General features: G+C 42.1%; 1 protein-coding gene across 5 annotated transcripts in view; it reads right to left on the bottom strand.

The window, feature by feature from the left end:
• The window catches only part of WNK1 (WNK lysine deficient protein kinase 1), a 106,058-nt gene that overhangs the window by 10,660 nt on the left and 71,313 nt on the right, over positions 1 to 24,085 (bottom strand). For 3 of the 5 annotated variants that reach the window (XM_071551228.1, XM_071551229.1, XM_071551232.1), the window contains exons 9-25: positions 23,068 to 23,139; positions 22,301 to 22,450; positions 20,784 to 21,257; positions 19,500 to 19,781; positions 18,733 to 18,824; positions 17,375 to 17,537; positions 16,856 to 16,972; positions 14,024 to 14,197; positions 13,203 to 13,254; positions 12,896 to 13,036; positions 11,130 to 12,529; positions 8,358 to 8,441; positions 5,239 to 5,325; positions 4,471 to 4,540; positions 2,920 to 2,999; positions 1,731 to 2,389; positions 616 to 818 (exon numbers count right to left, since the gene is read on the bottom strand). In XM_071551228.1, coding sequence (XP_071407329.1) covers positions 616 to 818; positions 1,731 to 2,389; positions 2,920 to 2,999; positions 4,471 to 4,540; positions 5,239 to 5,325; positions 8,358 to 8,441; positions 11,130 to 12,529; positions 12,896 to 13,036; positions 13,203 to 13,254; positions 14,024 to 14,197; positions 16,856 to 16,972; positions 17,375 to 17,537; positions 18,733 to 18,824; positions 19,500 to 19,781; positions 20,784 to 21,257; positions 22,301 to 22,450; positions 23,068 to 23,139 — 4,300 coding nt within the window. The remainder of the gene's footprint in view (positions 1 to 615; positions 819 to 1,730; positions 2,390 to 2,919; positions 3,000 to 4,470; positions 4,541 to 5,238; positions 5,326 to 8,357; positions 8,442 to 11,129; positions 12,530 to 12,895; positions 13,037 to 13,202; positions 13,255 to 14,023; positions 14,198 to 16,855; positions 16,973 to 17,374; positions 17,538 to 18,732; positions 18,825 to 19,499; positions 19,782 to 20,783; positions 21,258 to 22,300; positions 22,451 to 23,067; positions 23,140 to 24,085) is intronic. The other 2 variants (XM_071551230.1, XM_071551233.1) reach the window with 2 other exon arrangements.

Below are 24,085 nucleotides of genomic sequence, written 5' to 3'. Positions count from 1 at the left end.
AGCAGTAAACAGAACTATTTTCTGAGTTCTGTCTATTACAAAAATGGTTTGGGTCAGAAAGGAAACCTTGCCAACCGAAACTGCTTCTCAGTTAAGTACAATAAAGCTGCAACTCCATTAAAAAAGAGAATCACTACTTTAACATCCATCAACTTTGCTTCTGCAGTGAAAGGACACTAATAATACCATGCTTAAGAGAACCAAAGTAGGAAAAAAATAATCTCTGAAGATGACTAAAAAGATCAGCCCTACTCTGCAAAAACAGTTTCAGGAGGGAACAACAACAGTTTATCTTTAAAACCCCAAAATTTTCCTCTCATACTGTAAATTTACTCTTCTCTTCTTAGTCAGAGCCCAACGACTAATCTCTAAAATATACAAACCACAACTTTAAAATGGTTCTTATAGAACAATGCAACAGTATCCTTCAGTGGAATGAAAAAGTCACAAGGAAGGCTATCAAATAGCAAAAGTAATTTCAAAAATGATAAAGAAATCCAGGGAGGAACTGGTACACACACACCCTCTCAGAAGATAATACAGAAACAGACAATGATCTGTGAATGAGAGCCGGTACTTTCCCTGTTTTATCCACTGAAGGAACTGAAGCCTTACCTGACAGCTGAGGGCTTTTATGTCCCTGGGAGCTGCTGCGGCTGGACTTGCTGCTTTTTCCTTTTGTAGGTCGTCTCCTTCTTCCTGAAAGGGGTGCAGCTGGGGGAATAATCACTGCAGGTGGGGCCTTCCCCAATTTCATATACAGTGACTCAATCTCCTGCTTCTGCCGAGTCTGGAGCTCCTGGATCTCTTTAAGGTGCCTAATAAGTTACAGAAGAGAGTGACTTAAAAAATGCTTACAATTCCTCCCCTCCAGTCAAGCCTCTCTGAGCTTTTTTCTCAAATGTTTATGAGAGCTTCTTTGATCAAGTTCTCAAACATTTGAGAAAGAAGGAAATAAATCTTTTCCACAAATAGCCACTAAACACACATGACAGAACACTTGCCATTTTCCAATGTGCTCTAGCCCTGGCTAGAATTCCAGCACAAAGTTCCCAACATGGTAATCATAAAACCAGGATAAACAGAAGTATAAAAAAAGCAAGAAAATGCTACAGGAATAGCCAGATTACTCATTTTCTGACACATGTGGCCTTGGAGATTTCTACACTGGTATTGCCTTACACTTGGCTTCAGAGCAGTTGCATACACAGGATTTAAAACTGCCACCTGCCCTAAAAAAAGTTCAACTTTCAGTATAAATAAATTAGTAGGTCACACTGCTTGAGTTGTAAATGTTTTTTCTAAGCCAACAAGGTTTCTTCAGGAAAAGAAGAACCATTAGAAATGCCAGAAATGCATACTAGAGAAGCAGAGACTTGTGTGTTATTTTCAAACAAGACTCCATTATTCCCACTAACTACTAAACTTCAGGGATATGCCAAATCTTCCTTACATCTGCAGTCTTATTCACAGGGCAGCTGTCAATCTACATACAATAAGGTTACAAGTTAGAAAATGAGGCACAGCAAATATGTATATTCCTTTTTTGTTGTAATTGTCTACTGCTTTCCCACTAAAGAATCCTACTTCCCGCATAAACACTGACAAGGATTCCTGACACTTGGCAAAGGTTGAGCCTTTTAAAGAAGTTAATTTTTGTTCTTTGTGAAAAAGAAGAGCACAGTGAAATCTGTATTTCATACACAACCACACAAAGCAAAAAGCCTTACTTCTCCCGTAACCGACGGAGTTCCAGCTTCAAGTCTTCATCTTCAATATCTGACTCGTTGTCACTGCTCATGTAGGAAGAGTTGAATGAGTTGCTCAGGCTCTGAACAGGGAGGCTGATCTTCGATCCCAGGTGCTGGAGAGAGTCTGGGCTCCCTGAGCCATCATCCAAATCCTTAGCCATCCCACTTAAGAAGGCGGCCTCCGGATCAGAGGATGGACCATTCATGTGTGGGGACTGCCTCGATTCCAACTCCTTCTTCGGAGCTGCAGCTGAAGAAGCAACTTGTTCCAAGCCCACAGAGAGAGGAAGAGTCATTGGCTCTTTCTCTGCACAGCTGACCTCATCCCGAGTCTTTGACACCGAGAAGCGCCCCACTTGATCTGCTGTTGTTGTCACCTGAAAGCGCCCAACCTTCATAGCCTGACCAACATCTCCTGGTAATTGCAGCACGGGCTCAGTCCGAGGAATGCCATCCACCACATCCAAGGAAGTGCCAGCAACAGCCCCGCTTTTCCGACTGCCAGCCTGCTTTACCAGTGTACTCTCTGGGCTACTGCCAGACAAACATGAAGAATCAGTGGAGGTGGTTTCAAATTGCACTGGCTTAGTTTCAGGTTTGTCACCCTCTTTTAGCGCATTGTCCACTGCCACAGACACCTAGAATAGAAACACAACCATGCAGACTTGCTTGGGTTTTCCTTAATATGATGCTTTTATTTACTTTAATAGTACGATGCATCTGAGAGGGGAAAATAACTCATTTCCTTGGTATGCCGCAAAGCAAGCCACTGCTTCCCTCAGGCAACACAGTGTCACACAACAGCACTGCCGAGAATTCTGGAGGATCAGCTCCAAGAAACACGGCAGATTCTGATGGGGCTTCCTTCACCAACAGGACAGGATACAGTGAACATCCCAGCACTGTTAGCGGAAAAGCAGCCAACATTACAGACCAAGGCCTGACATGCTAAAACACTGTATTTACAACTCCTAACCTGCACACACCAGTGCAATCTCTGCCCTGAATGAAAACGGCATGGGCACAAAACACGGTGTTCACAAGTTCTGTGTGGACATTCCCTCCTGGACAGGACAGCGAGGCCAGCATGAGGCACACTGAGCTGGCACCATGCAGGAACTGCCCAAAGATCCTGTGCAAACAGCCAAGGGAGCTGAACATCTCCTACCTGAAAGCGTCCCATCTTCAGAACACTGGCCCCTGCCACGGCAGCCGCAGCAGTGCCCTCTCCATCCCCTGGCACTGCAGCTACAGAAAGAAAAGGAGAACGGGATTAAGAAGAAAAGGAGCAACAAATTATTTGAACTCCAACAATTCCTTTTTATCTACTCCAAATTCAACTGTTCCTTAGCTCATAACAGGTCTTTGGATTCACAGCATCATGTTAACATTAATAATTAACTTTTTAACATTAAGTTGAATTATTTTTCCACAAAGCTTCCCTGCACAATGTATTTGATGAAGGTGCACTTTCAGGTAACAGTTAAAAAGCATACTCATCTCAAACAGGGATGTGAAATAGACAAATAATTAAAAACATAACTGAAAATCATGCAAGAAAAAGTTTATTTTAATTCAATACCCACACTGACTACCTAAATTTCACAAACGCTGGGGACAATTTATTAATAGAAAAGCACTAAGTTGAAGAAATGCTATTAAGCACATCTATTCAAAGCAGTCTATCCAAAGCTTTCAGAGCTGGATTCTTAGGTGTCAGCTCCTAGTTTTGTTGCTCTGTGCACTGACAGTGTAAGGTTACAAAGCTGAGAAATAACATTCTATTTTTAAATCAGTTCTATTGGACAGCTTGCTCCGTTTATTAAGCAACTTCCCAGATTGTTTACTTTTACCTTCTAAACTCTAATAGACAAAACCCAACTCATTTTACAGCAGACTAATGAGTTCTACAGTATAGTTAACTACCAACATACTAAAATGGGAATATTTCATTTTCCTACATGGTTTTATTAGCTTTTGATGGTTTGTCGTTGAACTTCAGAAGGACATGCAAATTAAATAATGTTAAATACAATATAGTTCAAGAAATAATTTCAGCACCATATTAACAGCTTCTTTTAAAAACAGTAGACTTTAAAAATTAAAAAAATGGGTGAATACTGACAGGAAGGTCTCAGATTACTTTGCAAGTATTTTGATTCCCCTGCGACAACTGAACCCAGATTTAAAAGTCACTGATCATTCAGACAACCTTCGGTTGTTCTAAAGCAGCCAGAAGAAAGTCTGGTTTTCCTACTATCTGTCTTGAATTTTTAGCAGTGTAACCTTCATTTCTCTGTTTAAACAGAAAGGAAACACTCCTAGGTTAGGGAGAGGTATCCCATGTGTAGAACAGTGTGATGACACTCCATCAGAAATCACTGTTGTTGCCAGGAGCATCACGCACGACAGAAAACAGTTTCTTCAAGTCCCGCAGCTGCACCTTAGCAGCATGGTGGAGATTCTGTGTGAGTCTTAGTTTAGCATTTTGGACAGCTTTAAATCTTACATGAGTTACTACAATACACATCTATCATCCCCCTCTTCTGGCCTACAGGGGAAAATTTCAGCCTGGTTACTAGAAACTGACGTGATCCCCTTAAACTGCCATTGCATAACTTACTAAAAAAGGCTATAACCTTCCAAATTGCTAGTCTGTTCAATTTTGGATTGTATCTCCATGCTAAGAAACCATCTAAAGTAATCATGGCTGTCTTACCATCCTTCAGAGACTGTGTTGCTGTGGACACCAGCCCGGTAACCGTCGTAGATGCTACTGAGGGCACAGACTACAGGTTCAAGGAGGCAAACAAAAAATTAAATTAAAATGATCAGCGGTTTTACTGAATTCCAACAAATCCAACATACTGCATGTTACATAAAATCCTTCCTTTCCAACAGGGATAAAGTATGACCCATGAAAAGATAAATATAGGAGTTTTTAACCTCCAAAGCAAGCAACATCACCCAGAGATGTTGGAGGCCTTACAACCCTGAGGCTGTGAGCAGAACATCCATCCCCTCTGGCTGTGCAGAAGTCACACACTTGGATATCACAATGTCAATCATTGCCCTCATCTAGTATCAAAGTTCATTATAACTGTCTGAAAGTTTCAGATCCACACTTAAAACGCCCCTCCCAAATTAAGACTGATACATCACATACTGCTTGTTCAGTGCTCCTTCCCCTTAAGCCACAGTTGCTTCCCCTTCTAGTTTGGTGACATCGATGACACCACCAGGAAAGCTGGAATAACAACTAATACCAAAAAACAGCCTCAGGAAATTACGTCATCTCTTGCAACACACAGATTTTTCCTCTTTGGGTTGACTCAGTCCCCCAAACAGGAAGATGACTCCTCATTTTTATTTTTAAAAGACTAACTACTGGTGTAGTGATATTCCAGGCAGGGACCTAAAAGCATGACCTTGAGAAAAGACGGAGGTTTTTCAAGACTATACTAAAGTGCCAACATTGCAAACGTACACAGGCAGGAGCAGATGTCACTGGAAGGGTCTCTGGACTGAGGGTTCTTCTCAGCTGAGCATCCAGATCTTCCAGTGGCTGCTGGGACTGAGAAAGAAAAGAGTAAAAAGCTGTCCCAGCTCAGGAAAAATACATCACCATTGAGAAACAACCATATTTAATACTTAAATGTAGAGCAGTCAGTATAGCTTCCATATTTCTATCACATTTCCTTCCTACATGTTTATATTTAACATGCATAGCACAGCAGGACTGGAAGCAACTTCAACATACTTGTTTAAAAAAAAAACAGAACAGAAAAATTAACTGGGAGTTCCAATAAAAAGTAAAAAACCCAAACACCCTAAACAAACCAACCAACAAAAAACCCCACAAGTGCCCTCAGAGAGGCCATCTGGACGGACTGACTTGAAGAGGAGGATGGAAGAGGGCCAGATTCTCTCCAATATGCTTATTACTTATATTTCAGTTGTTCCAGTTGGCATCCAAGATATTTTTCAAACTTGGCCAATTGAATTGGGGAGGGGAAATTAAGAAGAATTACAAAAAAATATCTTAAAGATTAAAAAAATCTCAGATTCACTCAAAATTATTAAATTGGAGCCATACCCATAGGATACACATGAAAGAAGAAAGTGTTGCCAGATATCGCTAAGTTGCAATTCTGACCTTATGGAGTAGAAATTTCCATCCAAACTTTAGTATTATTAATCTTCTCAAGTATTTTCTATGAAAAAAAGTCCTATATCTGTTTTTGAACTGAAGCTGAGGTCATGGCAACATAAAAACATTATGTTGCACTTTCAAGAAACAGAAAGTTAGAGATACACAACAGCATAAAAATGCTTCAACAGGTTGCCAGGATGACATTCTTCCTGACCTGTGAATTTCAAAGCACAACTAAAATCCCTAAGAACAATAAACCCAGTATCAATTCCATAAAAAATAGCAGAAGATACCAATTTCTATGACTCCATTCAGAAATCCAAATGCTTAGTGACAAGTGACCTCATTTAATTCAGTACTGTAAAATAAAGAGGATATTTTGCCTGAAATACTACACAATTCTCATCACTTATGCTCACAAGAAGATATTTGCTCCAAGTAAACAATGAGCTATCAGAATGATCAGGAAATGAAGATTTCCTTACAGAACAAGGGTACCAAAGTGAAGGTTGAAAAATTAATCTAAATACACTTTAAAAAGCAATTAAGGAATAAATAGATCAGGTATTTAAGACTATGGAACAAACTGTTCCAAACTGGTCTTAAGATGACTTGTACTCAGTCTGCAAATTACGAGTCTGGTACTAAGGAAAGGAAAATAAGTTGTGTAATGACCTAGAGCCACAAGCAGCATGGAAGGCAAAGTCACCTCCTTTAAGAGAAGCCAGTAATTTTCCAGATAGTATTATGTGATAGCAGCAAATGCTCTTAAGAGTCAATTAGATTTGATCCAGTTGGTCTCCTCCAATTCTGTCTCACTCCTAGACAAGCCTTCAGAGTTCACATCAGAAGTGAAATTAGGTAAGTTGTTTTCAAACGACAGGAATCCCCTTCCATGCCCCAAATTCTGCCAGCGTGTCCTGGGTTGAGCTGTGACATACAGGAAGAAGCCTTTTGTAGTGGTACGGTGGCTTGAGTCACACAAGAGGCTACAAGTGCTTTTGAGTTTGGGGGAAAATATTACTAATATACTGAGTTTCAAACAATGAAAATAAAAAGGACTATGAACTAAGTATGACTGATTTAAACCATCTGCCTCTTGATCCATTTGCTAACTGCTCATGGCAAGAACTCAGGTAAGAATTATCACCAAATGGTACTTGTTTTCCTTTCAGCAAAACTATGCTTTAGAAAGAACTGACTGAAAGACAAACGAATTTCTGCCTCCAGAAGTCAAGAGGGGAAAAAAACCCAAACCAAACTGTTGCTTGCTGACAACTCATAAGCCATTCATCTACCTGCTCAGTTTGGAGAAAGAAGATATACATTTCCTGACTACACACAGAGCAGGAACATGGCCAATGGCTCTAAGATCAAGCTGTAAAAGTGAGGTACTTTTTAAGAATCCAGTTGAATGAACCTTTTCCCTTCCAACTTCAGACGTCATCTGCCTTAGCTGTGCAAACCACGCAGAATTACAGAACGGGGCAGGTTGGAAGGGACCACAGTGCGTCATCTGGTCCCAGTCCCTACTCAGACAGGGCCATCCATGAGCACACGGCACAGGATTGTGTTCAGAGAGTTCTGGAATATCCATTAAGGGAGACTCCACAACCTCTTTGGGCAATCTGTTCCAGCACTCAGTCAGTCCCACAGTGAAGAATTTCTTCCTCCTGCTGTTCAGGTGAAACCTCCTGTGCATCAGTTTCTGCCCATTGTCTCCTGTCCTGTTGGCACCACCATTTACACACAAAATATCCACACTAACTGTTGTATACAAGCACAGCAACTGTGCAAGGGAAGCCACTGTTACATTTTAATTTGTTTATGATTGTGGAGCTTCAAACATCTTTTGCAAATCTGAAAGCCTGGTGAAATCAGAGTGGAGTAATAAATACACACAAAACAAAGAAATCAAACCCCCAAAACACACCAGGGATTCAGAAAGGCAGCAATTTTACATTTTCATAAACATTTAGTTGCAATATATTGTTTCCCATATCATTTTGCTACTATACCTTTTTCAAGAAGAAAACAGGTTCAAGTTTTATGCAGACACTCACCTGAGCTGTGGTTTTTTTCGTTTTGGTATTTTTTTAACACCCTTGAAGTTTGGGTTTACACACCAAAAAACCCTGAGGAGCCTGATTAATTGTGCCTGTACTTCAGACACTGGGTATAGCACCCTGAAGGGCAAGTTACACAGAACTCAGAATGGCTGGGGTTGGAAGGGACCTCAGAGACCATCTCCTTCCAACCCCCTGCCACCAGACCAGGTTGCTCATACCCAGTGCTGAAGCCACTCTGGCTGCTGCTAGTTACACAAAAGGGGTTATTCAGTCAAAGGAAAAGAAAAAAAAAGGACATTAATAACATGCAATGGAGAGTTTAATTGAAACATGCTCTTCAATAGGAAAAGCAGCAGAAAAACAATCTGCCAAGTTGTGTAGCACCTGAGTTAGTGAAGGTCCTGGCAAAGGTGGCAGCGGCTCACTGGATGGAGTGCCAGCTGGAAGTTCAGAACCTACTGGTAGCACCTATGGATAACGAAGAGGAAACGCGCGTCTGTCAGACAGGGAACAACAGAAGGATCAGATACCACGCTACAGTCAGTCACGTCATACAATAGAAGCCTTAATACTTTTTTCTGTAGAGACTTCCTTCTGGCAGACTTAGTATTGAGCCTTTAGGCATTTTTGAAAAAAGTTGGGGGAAGTTGTTTGCTTTCTTTTTATTCTATAATCCAGATTATCTCTGAGCAGCCACGATTTCCAGTTTAAACAAGCTGCTGTGCCCCGGAACAAAGTGCCTTGGGGATATTATTTTCAGGTCTGCAAGAAATGCTACAATAATTCTTCCAAAAAGCAATTAAGTTTCCAAGAAGCTTAACTTATAAATGGTGCAAGAACGCACTCAGCCTCTTTACAACAGATCTGTGTGAACTTTCCATTAGAAATTGCAAGCTACGTGCTTCTGGCAAATTGTTGCAAGCAACAGGAACTGTCAGTGCCTGAGGATGTCTCCACTTATTGAGAAACAGATTTATAGAGCTCTCACACCATCTTTTGATCCATCACTACTTTTGGAACCTGAAGTGTGTTGATGACCCAGAGAAGATGACCAGGCCATGCATCTGGGTAGCGAGAAGTCATCCAGGTTGCATGAAGAAGGTTAAGAGAGTCTGGAAAGGTTAGAAGGTGGCATCACAGCCTCCCCATCAGGTTGGATAGTACATTCCAGTTAGTCATTTCCATTGTTAGGGAAGTGGGAAGTTCTAGGAATTAAGTGACCCATTACACAATTTGCACTTCTTATTCTCAGCTGTCATTCTGAGGCTTGCCCGTGACTCTGAGGGCTGCCTGGTGAGTTACACCCCTGGGCAGCTGCTGCCCCTGTGCCACAGGGAGTGCCGATGGATTTGGGGAACTGCCCCGAAGTCCACCCTGGTCTTCAGGCAGCAGAACCAGTTCTAATTTGCAGTGTGTTACACCCACAGCTTAGCCAATGGTTCACACTGCAGTAACTGCCCCGTGAAGATACACCCCATCCTTATCTATCCTGCCAAAAACATTTCAGCAGAACTGGGCCAAGTGGCATTAGCTCAACATTTTTGTGCACTACGAAGATACACAAGGACATTGCCAATTCTGAGGCATGATAAATTTTTAAGCTGTGGTAACTTCATCACTTAGTTTATAAATAAGAGGCAAAACATACTTGAAATGCATTTGTAAGACAAGTCAAAACACATTTAACTGTCTAGGTTAACAGCTTGGCCACACACAGAATAAAATACACAGAGTTTAGCAAACCTCTGAAAACTAAAGTTCCTTAAAACTCAGTAACAACACAGAAAGTGAAACCACAAGTAAGCTTTGAAAAAATCAAACTAATTTATAAGTGAAAACTTCAGAGAGAAGGTGGGTTTTCTACGAGTGGCAATCAAAAACTCCCTAACATTTCTTACATTTAAACCCAAGCCTTTGTAATTATAGGTTTGGAATTAGCAAGTTTCTAATTGCTCCAACTGTTCCCAAATGAATACCAGTTTCTATTCTTTTCAGATTTTTCTTTTCTAATTTTCAATTTCACTTAAATATTATTGAATGCCTTCATGCCTAGATTTCTTTACCAACTTTCTTGGCACATATTATTGACTTCCTTTTAATATTAAGAGTACATGGGAAGGACTACTAATGAATGGAGATGCTGGGAGCATTAGCTTGGCTTGAATGGCCTGAAACTGGTTAACAGCCACCTAAAGATGACCAACACCAAGTGCTGGTGAGTGGAAAATAACATCACAGAAACAAAAAGGAGTATTAAAGTTTTTGGTTTGCTAAACACCTGGAAGTTTCTTCTGCCTATTTTCATTTAAGGGCTATTTTTCCATTTAAGGAAAGGGTTACCAACAGTTTAAAACACTGAAATGGGCTGTCCCCCAATATGGGGAGCCATTTGAAAGAAAGTAACTCGTTTAATTTCACATATTGGTATGTCTGGATAGTGAGCAGGTAACACAATAACAACTTGGGAGGTGTTGTGGATGTTAAGTTATTACTATCTCTGTTTGCTTCTAGATCACAATTCTGTAAATGAACAAAAGTTTCATTTCAGGTATGTTTTAAACTTCTCAAAATCCTGGTTTTACAAATCTAACATTTGAAAGGAAAATAGTACCCCAGCATCACACAAGCAGCAGAGGACTTAAAAAAAACCCAACAAACCAACAACAAATTCAGTCAGGTTTACGCTTGCCTGCCAGGAACAGTCTAATGACAGGAAGCAAAGCTAAGCTACCCTGACCACTTCGTGAACTACACAGCCACCTCATCTCCTTCCAGTGGCCATGTAAAAGATAAAAAGCTATTTAAAACAAGCCTTTCAAATTCTATTTGAAAAAAAAAATCAAGAAAAAAAAAAAAAACAAAAACACACACAAAACCAAACCACAGTAGCTTCACTCTTTGTGGTTCAGGACTAGGAAAAACTACAGTGACACCAGAGACCTCTCTCAGAAGTGTAATAGAGTTGGACTTCTTTTTTTACCAATAGGGACAAAATAAAACACCTCCTGGGACACATAAAAGAGCACAATACTTTCAATACTACATTAAATGAAGACACCTCTGCCTGAATGAACATTTTGCTTTATGAAAAGGATTCTGCTCAAGAAGGCTGTTTCCTACAGCAGTTGAATATTCACACAAAGGTTGGTTCCTTACCGGTACCCTGCTAAGAGGGGGCTTTGAAGGAGAGGTCCCTGGTTTCACTACAGCTGTTGCAATGCTGCTCGAAGCCGAAATGTAGCTGACTGGGGTGATCACCTGCCCGGGAGTGGCAACTGGAGTCAGAACTGGCAAGCCAGTCGGTCCAAGGGGCAAACTGCTTGGAGGTATACAAGTGCTAATGGATGTCAGGGGTTTCGTTGGTGCAACAGCAGTGGTTGGTATCCCAGGAACAACTGTTGTTTCCATGACCAGCGACGTCTCCAGAGATACTGATGGATGCACTGTTCCCACATTACCATGCTCACTGAAGAGAGACCGTAGCTTTTCCTCCAGGGTCTTGATATCATCAATACCAGGAGCTTTAGACTGAGCATCAGCATCAGCCTCCAGACAGTGAACGTGAGGCTGGTTGGGTAACGGAGCTGGTTGAGGCTGGCTGTGTATCAAAGTCTGCTGTACTGCAGGCAAGTTAGTGACTGGTTGTGGCAAGACACCAGGCAAGGGAACCTGGGGCAACATGGGTGTTGCACCTGAAATCTGGGGGAGGACAGGTGTTGATGTAATTCCTGACGGGACAAGTAAGGGATGTATCACTGGCTGAGCAACTGAACCACATATGCTTGATGCTGCTGAGTATGACAAAGGTGCAGAGATTGGAAGAGATAAGCCGGCTGCGCTGCAGGGGTGTGATGTACCCAAAGACTGCCCACTCTCAGGTAGTGACTGTGGTGCACTTACAACTGTTGTTTCTGCTAGGCTGGAGACAGAGCCACTGCTACTAAGCTGAGGAAGCTGCAAAGCCACGTTCTGAGCCTGAGGCAGGGCAGCAGATGTTTGTGGTGCTGCCATACTACTGACAATCTGAGGAGTAGACTGAGATGTCACAGCCGGTGCAACACCACCAGGAGCAGTGACACCAGGAACCTGGGTAGATGTCAGTGCCAAAGACGACGGTGTGCTGATACTGGGGGCAAGGTCTCCAGTTGCTGGCTGAGCAGGCTGGGATGTGGCAGACAAGGAGAAAGAAGCAGGGGCACTCACACTGGAAGTGACACCAGTCGACTGCTGTCCAGATTGTGAGGCTGGAGGTGGAGAAACAGAGCTTGGCACACTTGTGCTTGGTGCAACTCCAATAGCTGCATTTTCTGAAGGCAAAGTAACAGATTCTGCGAGAGAAACACCAGTGCTGGAGGAAACAGATACTGAAGAAGCAGTGACAGATGCAGGAGCTGCAGGTGGAAACGGTGGTATTGTTTGATTGAACACTGGAGGAGCTGTGCTAGGCCCTTCTGCCATCTGAGCATGCCCCATCTCAGAGAAAGCTTGCTGCAGGCTCAGGGACGACGCCGAGTGGGAGAGATTCATTCCGGGACCATGTACTGGAGATGCAGCAACTGGAAGAACAGGAAATTATCACTCCACTTGGAAAGGCTCATTACAGTAGTATTGTCTATGACTGCACTGATAGAACCTTTACCTCTTAGCATAAATAAGAAAAAAACAAAACAAAACACACAAATCCAGGCTTACATTAAAAGACAGAATTAAGGTTTTAGAATCTTGCAAGACAGCATATCAGCATTTTTTTCCTAAGAATACAGCACAGTGTGACCTAAATTATGATCACTTCTTACCAGCACAGACAGTTCCTTACTTCTCAAAGTCCTTCAAGAGGTCTTTAGGAACACTTTAGTTTACTAACTTCACAGTTTTGATGAACATGTAATAGCCATCAGCTTTTAAGAGTGTAGATAACTTACCCAGATCTGAAGTTTCGCTGCCTCCCGAGACAGCAGATGTGAAAAATCCCTGTTCCTTTAACCGGCTCTCAGGGACAGGGCTGACAATAAACCGTCTTCCCGCAGAATGCACCACCTGGGTAAAGGAGCTCGAAGGAACCCCTAAACAGAAAGAAGGGAGAAGGTCAGTGATATCTGACAGTAACTAAAAACATCACCTGCAATATGGAACGTGCACTCCATCACACAAAATAAAATCTTGGCTGTACCCATCCGCTGAAACAGAAAAAGGTAACTGTTGGGAAAAAAAAATTCACAAAAGACTTACCTATTCTTTGTGGCATGGAAGATGTAGGATCTGGCTGTTTGAACTCTAATTTCTGTAAAGTAAGATACAGTTTAAACTTCTATTCTGAAACAGAAACCCACAAGATAGTTCTTAAAATGCTAGCTTCCTGAAATGTGGGCCTTTACGGGAAGCAGTACCTCAAACCCAAGCACCATCACCAAACTACAGGAACTTCATCCAGATAAATGTCAGCTACAGCAGTTTTAGAGCTTCTCAGCTTCATGACCACCAATGTAACCAATTGATCTAAACATTTGTTTTTTAACAGGCAATCCAACTGATTTCCTTAAACATCCCACAGATAAATGGATGTTTCAAACTAGCTCTGGGTGTAATTAAGGCAGAGACTCAGGAAATATCACCCCTTCTCATTCCCAGCAACCAGTTTCAAAACCTCTGTTTCCTAACTGAGCTATCCAATCTCTCAGTAGTTCAGGGGGGTAGAGCACCTGCATCCAGGCTCTCAGTGTTTGTGAGCAGCACAGGGTTGGGGATTTTACTGTCCTACATGACAATAATCTCAAACTCTAGAAGCATCAGCATTTAAGACTGTTTGTTTAGTGGGCTGTTAGGAGATTCAGCAGCTTCTGAAGTCTTCAAACACATCAAAAAGTAAGAGTTCTATTATCACACTTTCTAAGTGAATTTTAGGTACTCTAATATGAAGCTTTCTCTGGTTGTCCTTTCATTTAATCTCTGATATGTTTCACGAAAGGAAGTTTCTAACTAGCTCTGCTCACAAACCCATACCATCCCAAATGGGAAATACAAAAAGCCAAGGCAATCTGTCCTGTACATACCTGTGACCCTGGAAAGAAGCCATCATCTTTTGTCTGCATGCTCTCCAAACCCTGATCACCTTCTGGCTCCACACTTGCATCCTCACTTAGCATTTCATCTGCTTTCTCAATTATCTCCCGTACCTGTTCTACAAATGAGTCTCTCTCTGTTGCTAAAATAAACTCATTCTGCACCTGTAAAGAGAACAAAGCAACATTAATTTTCCACACATGATTTAAGAACAATGTATCAAATAACTCTAATGTACTCTTGGTGCTACTGTTTGTCCTCTCTTTGCTGCTCTGCACAAGACAAGGATGGTGACATCTTTGAGAAAAGAAATAGTTTCTAAAATTGTCTTGAGCACAGAGATGTTTGCCCTGGTTTAATATTTGCTATGGAAACATTCAAAGTCACTTCTTCATTGAACTGTCATCACCTCAATCTTTGCTTAGCACAGGGAAATTTAAAGTTATCACCCTTATCTTACTGCAGTTCCTCCTGTCTAATATAATGTGCATTAAAAGCCATATTTGAAGGGAACTATAACAAAATAAATTTAAAATTCTGTATTGCAAGGTGTGTTCTGTGCTTCTCTCTTTCCATGCAATATGCAACTCCTATTCTATGCAGGTTGCACATCACTAATTTAAAGTCTGGCTGTAGTACATAAAAAACAGTATTAATTATGTTCCAATTACAGAGAAAGGAGGATTGCTCAGCCCATCTAGTTTCAATACATTGTATTGCTCTATGAAAATACCTTGTGCTGCTTATGTTGGAGTGTTATGGGTTTAGCTAAGTAGGCCAAGAAGTTAGGCTTTAAAGTTCAAATTAGGCCTGAAATTGTCAGATGACTTGAGCTGGGCTGAGCTAGCTAACAGCTGACTTCTTCCAGCCAATAATATTGTATTCCATACCATACTACATCATCTCAAAGGGTGTAAAATCCAGTGTGTAGGAGTGGCTTAGTCAGTTCTGCCATGGCCGAGGTACAAGCCGGACGTGACCCAGCTTTTGTCTTGGAGCAGGCCTTGCTCTGCCCCTGCTGCCTCTGCTTGCATTTTGTTTGCATTCAGGGAAGTAGAAACATTTTTGTTGTTACTTTTTCTGTTTCTTGCTATGTGTCTCTTAGAGTACTTACAGATCTAGTGTAATAGACTTTGCTTTGTATTAATTGGGGAGTGAGAAGTTATGCCTTGTTGTATATATGTAACTTGTGTAAGTGTGTGTTATATTGTAGTATCCCCTTAATTTTCTCTTCTCTGTATAAATACATGTAGTTAGTTCCAGCATAAACCTGGTTTTGAGAGTTTTTCTTTTCTCTCTCTCTTCTTTTTCCCTTGGCTGGTTGGGGGGAGGAGGAACCCTTTCACTCTGTCCTGGACAGTTGGCATTTTGCCAGCTCAACCCAGGACATGGAGAAAACTAACTCAAACAAGTATACTTGGCATTTAGAAAGACATTTTTGGTTTGGTCTGACCCATGAGAATATTCTGTCTCCTGAAATTATGCATGGTGGAACTCACAGAGACAGCCCATCAAACAGAGGCAAAGCTGTCACTCACAGTATCTCGGCTGGAAAAGAGAAAGTGCCTTAGAGGTAAAGGCTGAGACGTTGCATTTGCATCAAGTTTCTGGGATGCTGTTTCAGAGAAAGGCATGTCAAGCATGAGTTGTGCTTACATGTGCCTCTGCAATGCAGAATACTTACTAGTTAAAGAAACCTTCAGTGTTTTAAATTGCGGAATGACAGATCTCTATACAGGGTATACCTGACAGTATAATGATTAAAAAGAAACCTGGAAGTCTTATAGTCAAAAGTTTCCTCAATATTCAACAAGAAACCCATGAGCACAATGTTCCAGATTCGGAAGTCTAATTTAGGTTGCACACCTTTAGCTCTGTGACTGCATTTTGCATTCACAGTTCATTTATTTTGCTTCTACTCATCTTCAGATATTTGTGGGTTTTGTTGCTTGGGCTGTGCGTGTGTTTTGGTTTTGCTTGTTTAGGTTTTTTAAAATCAAACATACTCTTTTATTCCCCCATAGGATCACTTTAGGTACGAGGTAAAGACAGACATGTATTCACTCCATATTTTTTGGCACTTGACTTCATGTTACTGATTTGTTTACAGCACCAACATACATATTTAGCCACAAACCAACTTCTCTCTTTCTCGAAAAGCCATTAGTCACAGAGATGATTCCTCTCATATCACTAGTTTGGTACCTTTTGACAGGTACAAAACCAGCACACACCAACACAGGTTCCCAAGAAGAAGAAAGAAAGGTATTCTAGTCCATGCTACACAGTTCTCTCATTTAAGTGTATCTCTACAAGGCAAGTAATTTTCTGTGCTTAACCATCATACACTGAATGGAGAGGTTTATTTCCTCTGAGAAAGACAAAAGCAGCATCAGTAACTAGAGACTTTCAGAAACCAGAAAGTAAGTGATTCCCATTGCTTACTTGAAGGGCAGCATCTTCCTATTTCAGTTGGGAACAATGGCAAAACACTGAAAGTTTAAGAGTAAGTTGCTCTCAGAAAACAAACCAGAATTTTTTTTAACCTGACACTTTCAGAAAGTTGTTTGCTGTTTAAAAAAAAATTAGATTGCAAAAAAATAGAGGCAGATTTACTTGATAAAACCTCAATTCTAAGGTAAAAAATGACGTTTCCATGTGAACTGTGCATGCAATATTAAATGGCAGCCTGCTACATCACTCTGTGCCCAGAGTTTCTAGTTGTGCTTGTGTAGTAAGGTGTACAGGGAAGAGCCATTTTAAAACACAAGAGAAAATAAGTCTGACCAGGCTCAATTCTTCATCTTTACAACATATCTTACCATAATTGAAGCTATTTCCTCAGGGTTGTCACCATCCAAATCAAATTTGAAAGTAACCATTTTCCGATTGTGTGTCTCTAGCTGGCATTCCACTACCCGATCGCCTTTGTTTGAGACCTGAGCAAAGAAAACAGGACTTCAAACCAAAAGCATGAGAATCCAAGACTTTTTCTTTGAAGTTCACTGAAACAAACCAACAGTATTGATACAATACAAATATGTTCTCCCTTTCCATGTACAGCATCACTTTTGTCCGAGGATATATCAAATACTCTGGAATAGTCTGTGGAACCACTGGCAGCCAAGCAAGCCAATTTTGCCAGATCTAATGTTCCAAAAACCTCTTAATAGACGACATTTGGAACAGTGACTGCAGAAGCAAAACAAATACACTGAATACCTTGTGTGTCTGGGGACCAGGGGGCAAGGAACATGACAAGAGAAGAAACACATTCCTCAAGGGAAATAACCATTTTAGAGGCTCACTACTGAACTGTCACTAAAATAAAAAATACTCACATTTAGAATTCTCAGTTTTGGCCTAGCAGTTTTCTCATGGCGAGAGCGACTGCGGACAGACCTCCGCATGTGACGTTTCGTGGTCCTCCCTTCGTGCCTCCCACTGGAAGCTGGGACATTCTCGTTGCCATCACTCAATCCTGAGGCAACATCAGAATGTGCACTAAAAAAACCCACAAAAAACAAACAGACAATTTTACATTAGTATCATAGAATAGAATCATAGAATCGATTGGGTTGGAAAAGAACTCCAAGATCATCAAGTCCAACCCTTGGTCCAGCTCCAGTCCATTTACCAGACCATGGCACTCAGTGCCATGGCCAATCTCAGTTGAAAAACCTCCAGGGATGGGGAATCCACCACCTCTCTGAGCAGCCCATTGCAATGCCTGAGCACTCTCTCTGGAAAGAATTTTTTTCTGATCTCCAACTTCAATTTCCCCTGGCAGAGCTTGAGCCCGTGCCCCCTTGTCCTATTGCTGAGTGCCTGGGAGAAGAGACCAACCCCCACCTGGCCAGAACTTCCCTTCAGGTAGTTCTAGACAGTGATGAGGTCACATCTGAGGCTCCTCTTCTCCAGGCTAAACACCCCCAGCTCCCTCAGCCTCTCCCCACAGCACTTATGCTCCAGTCCCTTCTCCAGCCTTGTTGCTCTTCTCTGGACCCGCTCCAGTCCCTCAATATCTTTCCTGAACTGAGGGGCCCAGAACTGAACACAACACTCAAGGTGTGGTCTCCCCAAGGCAGAGTACAGAGGAAGGGTCACTGCCCTGGGCCTGCTGGCCATGTTATTTTTGATCCAGGCCAGGATCCCATTGGCCTTCTTGGCCACCTGGGATGCAGTCCATAACTGCAACAATACAGTTTAACCTACCAGATGAGATTCTCTTCTGGACATCAGCAGATGTGTGTGATGTCAGAGCAGAGGAGAAGAGTCCTGTCAACTCTTAGAAATGCTATTCAAGTAATGCTAACAGCAATTATTTCACTACATCTCTTGCAAGCTGAGTTGGACAAGTCTATCTTCCGAGTATGTTTTCAAGCTATTTGCAGTTTGTATTCTGTTTAAGTGCCAAAAGGATAGAAAACATCCTTTATGATCCATTTGACATGAAAAATAAAAATGTACTAGAAATTAAATCACTACACACCATCCTCTTTATTCCCTCCATACCCAGCCATAAATCAAAACTTCCTCCACCTCTCATGACCCTATTTTTCCTCATATCCTCAAGAACACCCTCTGTGAAAAAAAAAACTATCCCTGGTGAAAAAAATTTACCTAAAGATCATCCACGGGGGCATAATCTAACATGTGAAACTGCAATTAGGTTCAGTGAAACAAAAATAAAGCTTACCTATCCATAGAGGAAGCCAAAGGGGTAGACTGAGCAGGCTGTGTTGCTGGAAGAGCCTCTGAAGGAGCAGCCTGTGAGACTCCCTGAGTGCCCTATGGACAGAAACCTACATCAAGAACCACCCAAAGAACACAGTTTCTCCTCAACTAACCCAGTAGACTTCAGTATTTCCTCCCAAACCAGCTGTAAAGCGAAAAGCTCTGCCTTTTCAGTACTTTAAACAGCTGGCATCTAGACAGCTCTAATGTACAAAAGATTCTAGAGCAAACTGCAGTGAAGCAAAACATCCTCTGGGGAGGGGTGAGGAGAGGAAATCAGCCACCCTTTCTACTGCTACATGTCACTACAGTTTGCCATGCAGTCACAGTCTTACTAACAGAATGTGCAAAAGGCAAGCCAATGCAGAACACGAGGACAATTCAAATTCTTCCTAGCAAGAGCTGCAGGGAATTGGTGTAACAACAGATCCTCAAAGGCTATTGTTTGCAGCTTGTCTTTGATATGGCAAAAATGTTCTACAGTACTAGCAAGAAGTGAAGTGTTAACTGCTTTTTGCCTGCAGGATGGCACACTCACTTCCCAACAGAACAACCAGTGGCAACAAGGTCCCCACATTGGCATGACATTCTGCTGTAAGAAAAAGGTCATTTAAAATATTAATTTCCAACCGAAGACAAGCATGGAACGGATTAGTTCCACACACACATATACTGCTGCATGATTCAAATATCCTGAAGGTATTGTTACATTATAGACCACATATTTACCTCCAAAACTGCCTGCTGCGAGGAGGCAGATGAAGCCTGTTGTGCTAAACTCACTGAAGGCTGGGACACTTGACCCTGTCCTCCCAGGCTGCCCACGGAAACCAACACATTCTGTTCCCCATAAGGCTGCACGACAGGAGCAAGGTATCCTGGCTGGGCCATTGCATCTGTGGGCAGGGGAGGGGACAGCACGGCAGAAGGAATGCTGGCGGAGGCCACGGCAGAGGAAGGTGCAGCAGTCGAGTCCCCGGGATATTGAGATGGCAGCCGAGATGGGAAGCCCTGGAAAGGAAATGGGGGAGTCAAGTCAGTGAATGTCAGAGCTAATTAGGAAACAACAGTAAAAAAAGTTTCAGTTCCAGGGGCATGTTCCAACCTTCGGTACTTATTCAAGGATTCCCAATATCTTCCCAAAGAAGCAGAGCAAACTGCTCATGCAGCCCGCTTGAGAATCACCATGTTTGAACAAGCAAATTCCCACTCACACTTCCAAGTCTCAGGCAAAACAACCTTCAAACTCACAACTCCTGCAGCTGCCTATGTAGCTTAATATTTTAAAGCCCGAGACTTGAAATGAGTTTGAAGGATTTTCAGGGTGAACAACTGCTACTCAGAAGTTATAAAACTGCTGCTGATTCTTGAGATTAATAGCAAAAACACTCTTGTGTCCTGCCTCTCCTCTCACACTGAGCTGACCCAGGAATAAGGAACACTTTTGTCGCTATTCAGGTTGCCATTTTCACAGTCATCACACAAAGTAGCTGAAGCAGTCTGTGCCCACCAGCGAAGCAGTTCACGACTTGCATCAGGTACTTACGTCACATTCAAGATCCATGCTGCCCAACTGATTGCTAGAAATTCCATGTCCCACCCCTTCCCAGACTTGGAATGAAATACTGACATTGTTGAACATGCTGCCATTTTCTTTCCAGGACACATCCCTCATTTCTAAAGTCACAATTTCTGATTTTCCCCAGATTGTCAGATCTCTTGGATATAAAACTGTCCTCTTTCACACAGTGGTTGAACAAAGTCCTGCACTATGACTGTCATTTTAGACAAATTTCAGTGCCAAATGTGAAAGGCTCAAAACACCAAGGTATCCAAGGAGTTCTCTTTTTCTCTCCTCTTCAACATGTTTTTTGTACCACACAACAGAATTCATGTTGATGGTTTAATGGCTCTCCTATGAAAAGTGAGTTGGCCAGGGCACACAGTTCGGACCTGATACCTCAGAGGAACCGGCAAAAATGTGGAGGTCGGTCTGCTGGCTTGCAACAATACCTGGTAAAGAGCATCTCCAGCAGGAAGTGAAGCTTCAGCAGCTTGTCCCATGCTGACTGGCAATCCCACGGACTGGACAGCCGGCTGCAGGAGCTGCGGGAGAACCTGGCTGGGCAGCTGAGCCACTGGCTGCATCACTGTGGGAAGCTGGCTAGGGACAACGGTTGATCCTACCGGAACAGCAGTTGCCGCAGCAGACGTTGCCAGTGTGAGCAGTGGCTGATTCATGCCAGCTGCCATGGAAATGGGCAGCGACTGGAAACCTGGCTGAGCCACTGTCACATGAGGAGCTGCTACAGGCAACTGAGACACCGGGAACTGGGGAACCACGGAAGTTGGCAAGGCCTGTCCCATGGGTAGGAAATGAGAGCCAATGGGGACTGATGGGGCAACTGAAGGCTGAGGGAGAGAAGGTGCTGCAACAGGTAATTGAGGCTCGCCTTGGATGATCGACACTGGTTGGGAAACAGGAAGCTGGGGAGGTAAAGAAAATAGAGATAGATTTTTTTTTTAAAGCAGGCTTGCGGAAAGCAGAGCTTTTACACATTAGTCAAAGAAAGCATTATTCAAGTTACAGCACTCTGTTAAAGTGGGTGGGGAGCACAGTTGGCAGAGTGGCTGGGAAGCTGGCTGGAGTTCCAAACGGTCCTCACTTTGCAACACTTCCCTTGAAGAACTCAACAGGCTCTTGAAACAGACACCCACAGAGGGTGAAAGAGCAACATTCGAATACCCTGAAGCACTGATTTGTGCATGAACAGAATCAAATTCCCCTCAACTCTGTCCTCAGACCCAAGCCTGCTTTCTTACAGGAAAGAAGTGCAAATCTTTCAACAAATCTGTCAGCTTTGGGTATGGGGACTAAAGCAAAGGAGAATGAAAATCCACTGTGCCAGCATTCAGAGAACGGCAGGGGATATGTCAATTAAAGCCAGCAAACAATGCAACTGGAAAGGCAGTTTAGATGAACAAGCCACAAAACAATAATTATAAAAACAAAATTAAGGCTCACACATTCAAAATATATATGAGCCAAAATGAAGCAATATTCAGTAACAGAAGCTTCTTGACCAGGAAGTAAAGGAGAAGAGCTGAGTAAGAAAGATGAAAGAGCGAAGAAAGGAGTCCTATGGTTCACTACCTAAATAAGTGAATATGTCTTGTACCTATAATGGTGCAGCAGATAGGCATTGTATGGGAAAAAGAGAAATGACAAGTTCCTGAAAATTCATGCACAACATACCATTCATCAATGTGCCCCACGGCATTTTTGACAATTGAAAGATCTTTGTGCATGGAATTACTAACCCTCCCTCAATTACACACGACTGCCAAGTGTGAAAGGGTTCCCGACGCAGTTTCTAACACAACTGACAACTGTAGCACACTAAGAATACTATTGTTTGGATGAATGTTTCGGAACTATTAGAAAAGATGACATAAGTGAAAGTAGCAGCATGTTGAATTTACCAGCTGTGAGAAAAAAAGAACCTTCTGCTAGAAAGAATTCTGTTTACCTGTGTCCCAGCTGCTGCCTGAGGCATTGGCATAATCTGTGAAGTCTGAGTTTGAGAGCCAGGTTGTGCAGGAGTTGTGCCAGCAGAAACAGAGGGCTGCTGCAGCTGGTACTGCCCAGGCTGTTGGGAAGAGGCTGGCTGCTGTGTACTCTGTAAGAAAAGAGGCAGAAGCTGTATTTCCCTCAACAGAGGTTTTTGAAGTGTATCTTTAAATTCTGCTTTTTATTCTCTCATAAGTGACATCAGTGGTTCTTCAGAATATGCCAAGTTAATTAAGCTTTAGCAATTACTTCTAAGCAACACTAACACAAATATATTATCAACGCCAAATCTTGCAACAGAATTATTTCACCTGTGAGAACAAGAATGAAGATTCTATAAAGGAAAAAAAGGCAGTTAAGAGAACATTGCAGAAGATAGTATTTCCAGTTTAGGAGATACCATAAGAATGAAGTTTGCCTGTCTAGGCAGCTAACTTGCAAATCCTGACACATCTTCCCTTAAACAGGGCTGTCACTGCAAGCTCAGGTGGAAGTTGGGGAAGATGGGCAGAGGAAAACAAATGTTAACATGATTTTAAAAATGAGCTCCAGAAAGTCAATGCATATCTCGTAGCACGTTAAACTGGGTGAGGACCAGCGGATTCCTTTGCTTTTGTGCAAAGCTATAGGTTCAACAATGACAGAAGTAGTGAATTGCTCTTAAAAAAGTCCCCAAAATCCTACCCTAAGAGTACTCTAGTCCTGGTTTTCGAATTGTGATCTTACCTGCTGAGTGTGCTGGGCAGGTTGGGATGGCACCGGTGCACTGCTCGAGGCTGGCTGCCCTTGCACCTGTGTCTGGAGAAGAAAGAAAAGAGAGTCAGCTTAAGAAAACCCTATGGTTTCTGTGCAGGCAACTACAATGATTTCTGCCTGGAACAGTCTCTAGCTGTCCTTTTGGCCAAACTCCACTATGACAACTAGAACAAAGCAGAGCAATCTGGAAGAGTTCCAAACTTAATTTTCACCCTTCCAAAATAACCAATATGAAAAGTCTTTGCAACCCCTCAACATGAACAGACCAGCCTACCAGCTTCTTCTTCCACTGGTGATGCTTTAAAAGCAGGATGCCTTGGTATGATAACTGAAAACAGAGGCATTAAGTTTTATCTTTACATGTGTTCTACACAGTCAGGTGGGGCAATAAAAGGAGGTTATGTGGAAATAAAACTATCCATAAAAAGAAAAAAAAACCAAGCACAACAACATACAGAATTCCAGACCAGTTACAACATGTCCAGTACACATACACATCATGAGTTTCCCTTGAGAGGTATGTCGATATACAGGCTAGCAATCAGTTACTACCATTGAAAGGCTACCCAAAAAAATTGGATATTAGGGAATGTGAGGATTCACATTCTAGCTGAAACAGAATTTCTGAATAAGCAATGAAAAAAATGGATGAGTGGCATACAAATGAATGTGGAAGATGCAGAGGAAAATGAAATGAATTTTCATTATTATTTTTGTGGCTGACAATTTTTTATCCAATCCCAGGATCTGCATTATTATTTTTGTGACAACTGTGTTTCTTCATCAGCTCCTGGGAGAAAACTGTCTAGACAAAGACCTCCAGATGAGTTCCCTGAGCATGCACCACTTCAGTGAGCTGCCTTTGTCAGAAGCGTATCTGGCACAGATGTATCATAGCAGAAATTTCTACTAAAATTCCTTTCTGCCATGATCATTCAGCTTGCTCATTAGGAACAAGTTTATTAAAACTATATACTTTTTAAATTAT

The sequence above is a fragment of the Pithys albifrons genome, chromosome 3 (genome assembly GCF_047495875.1).
Source record: "Pithys albifrons albifrons isolate INPA30051 chromosome 3, PitAlb_v1, whole genome shotgun sequence".
In the NCBI taxonomy this organism is placed as follows: Eukaryota; Metazoa; Chordata; class Aves; order Passeriformes; family Thamnophilidae; genus Pithys; species Pithys albifrons.
Note: the sequence above shows the minus strand (reverse complement) of the source record. Positions and strands in the feature narration are given on the sequence as shown.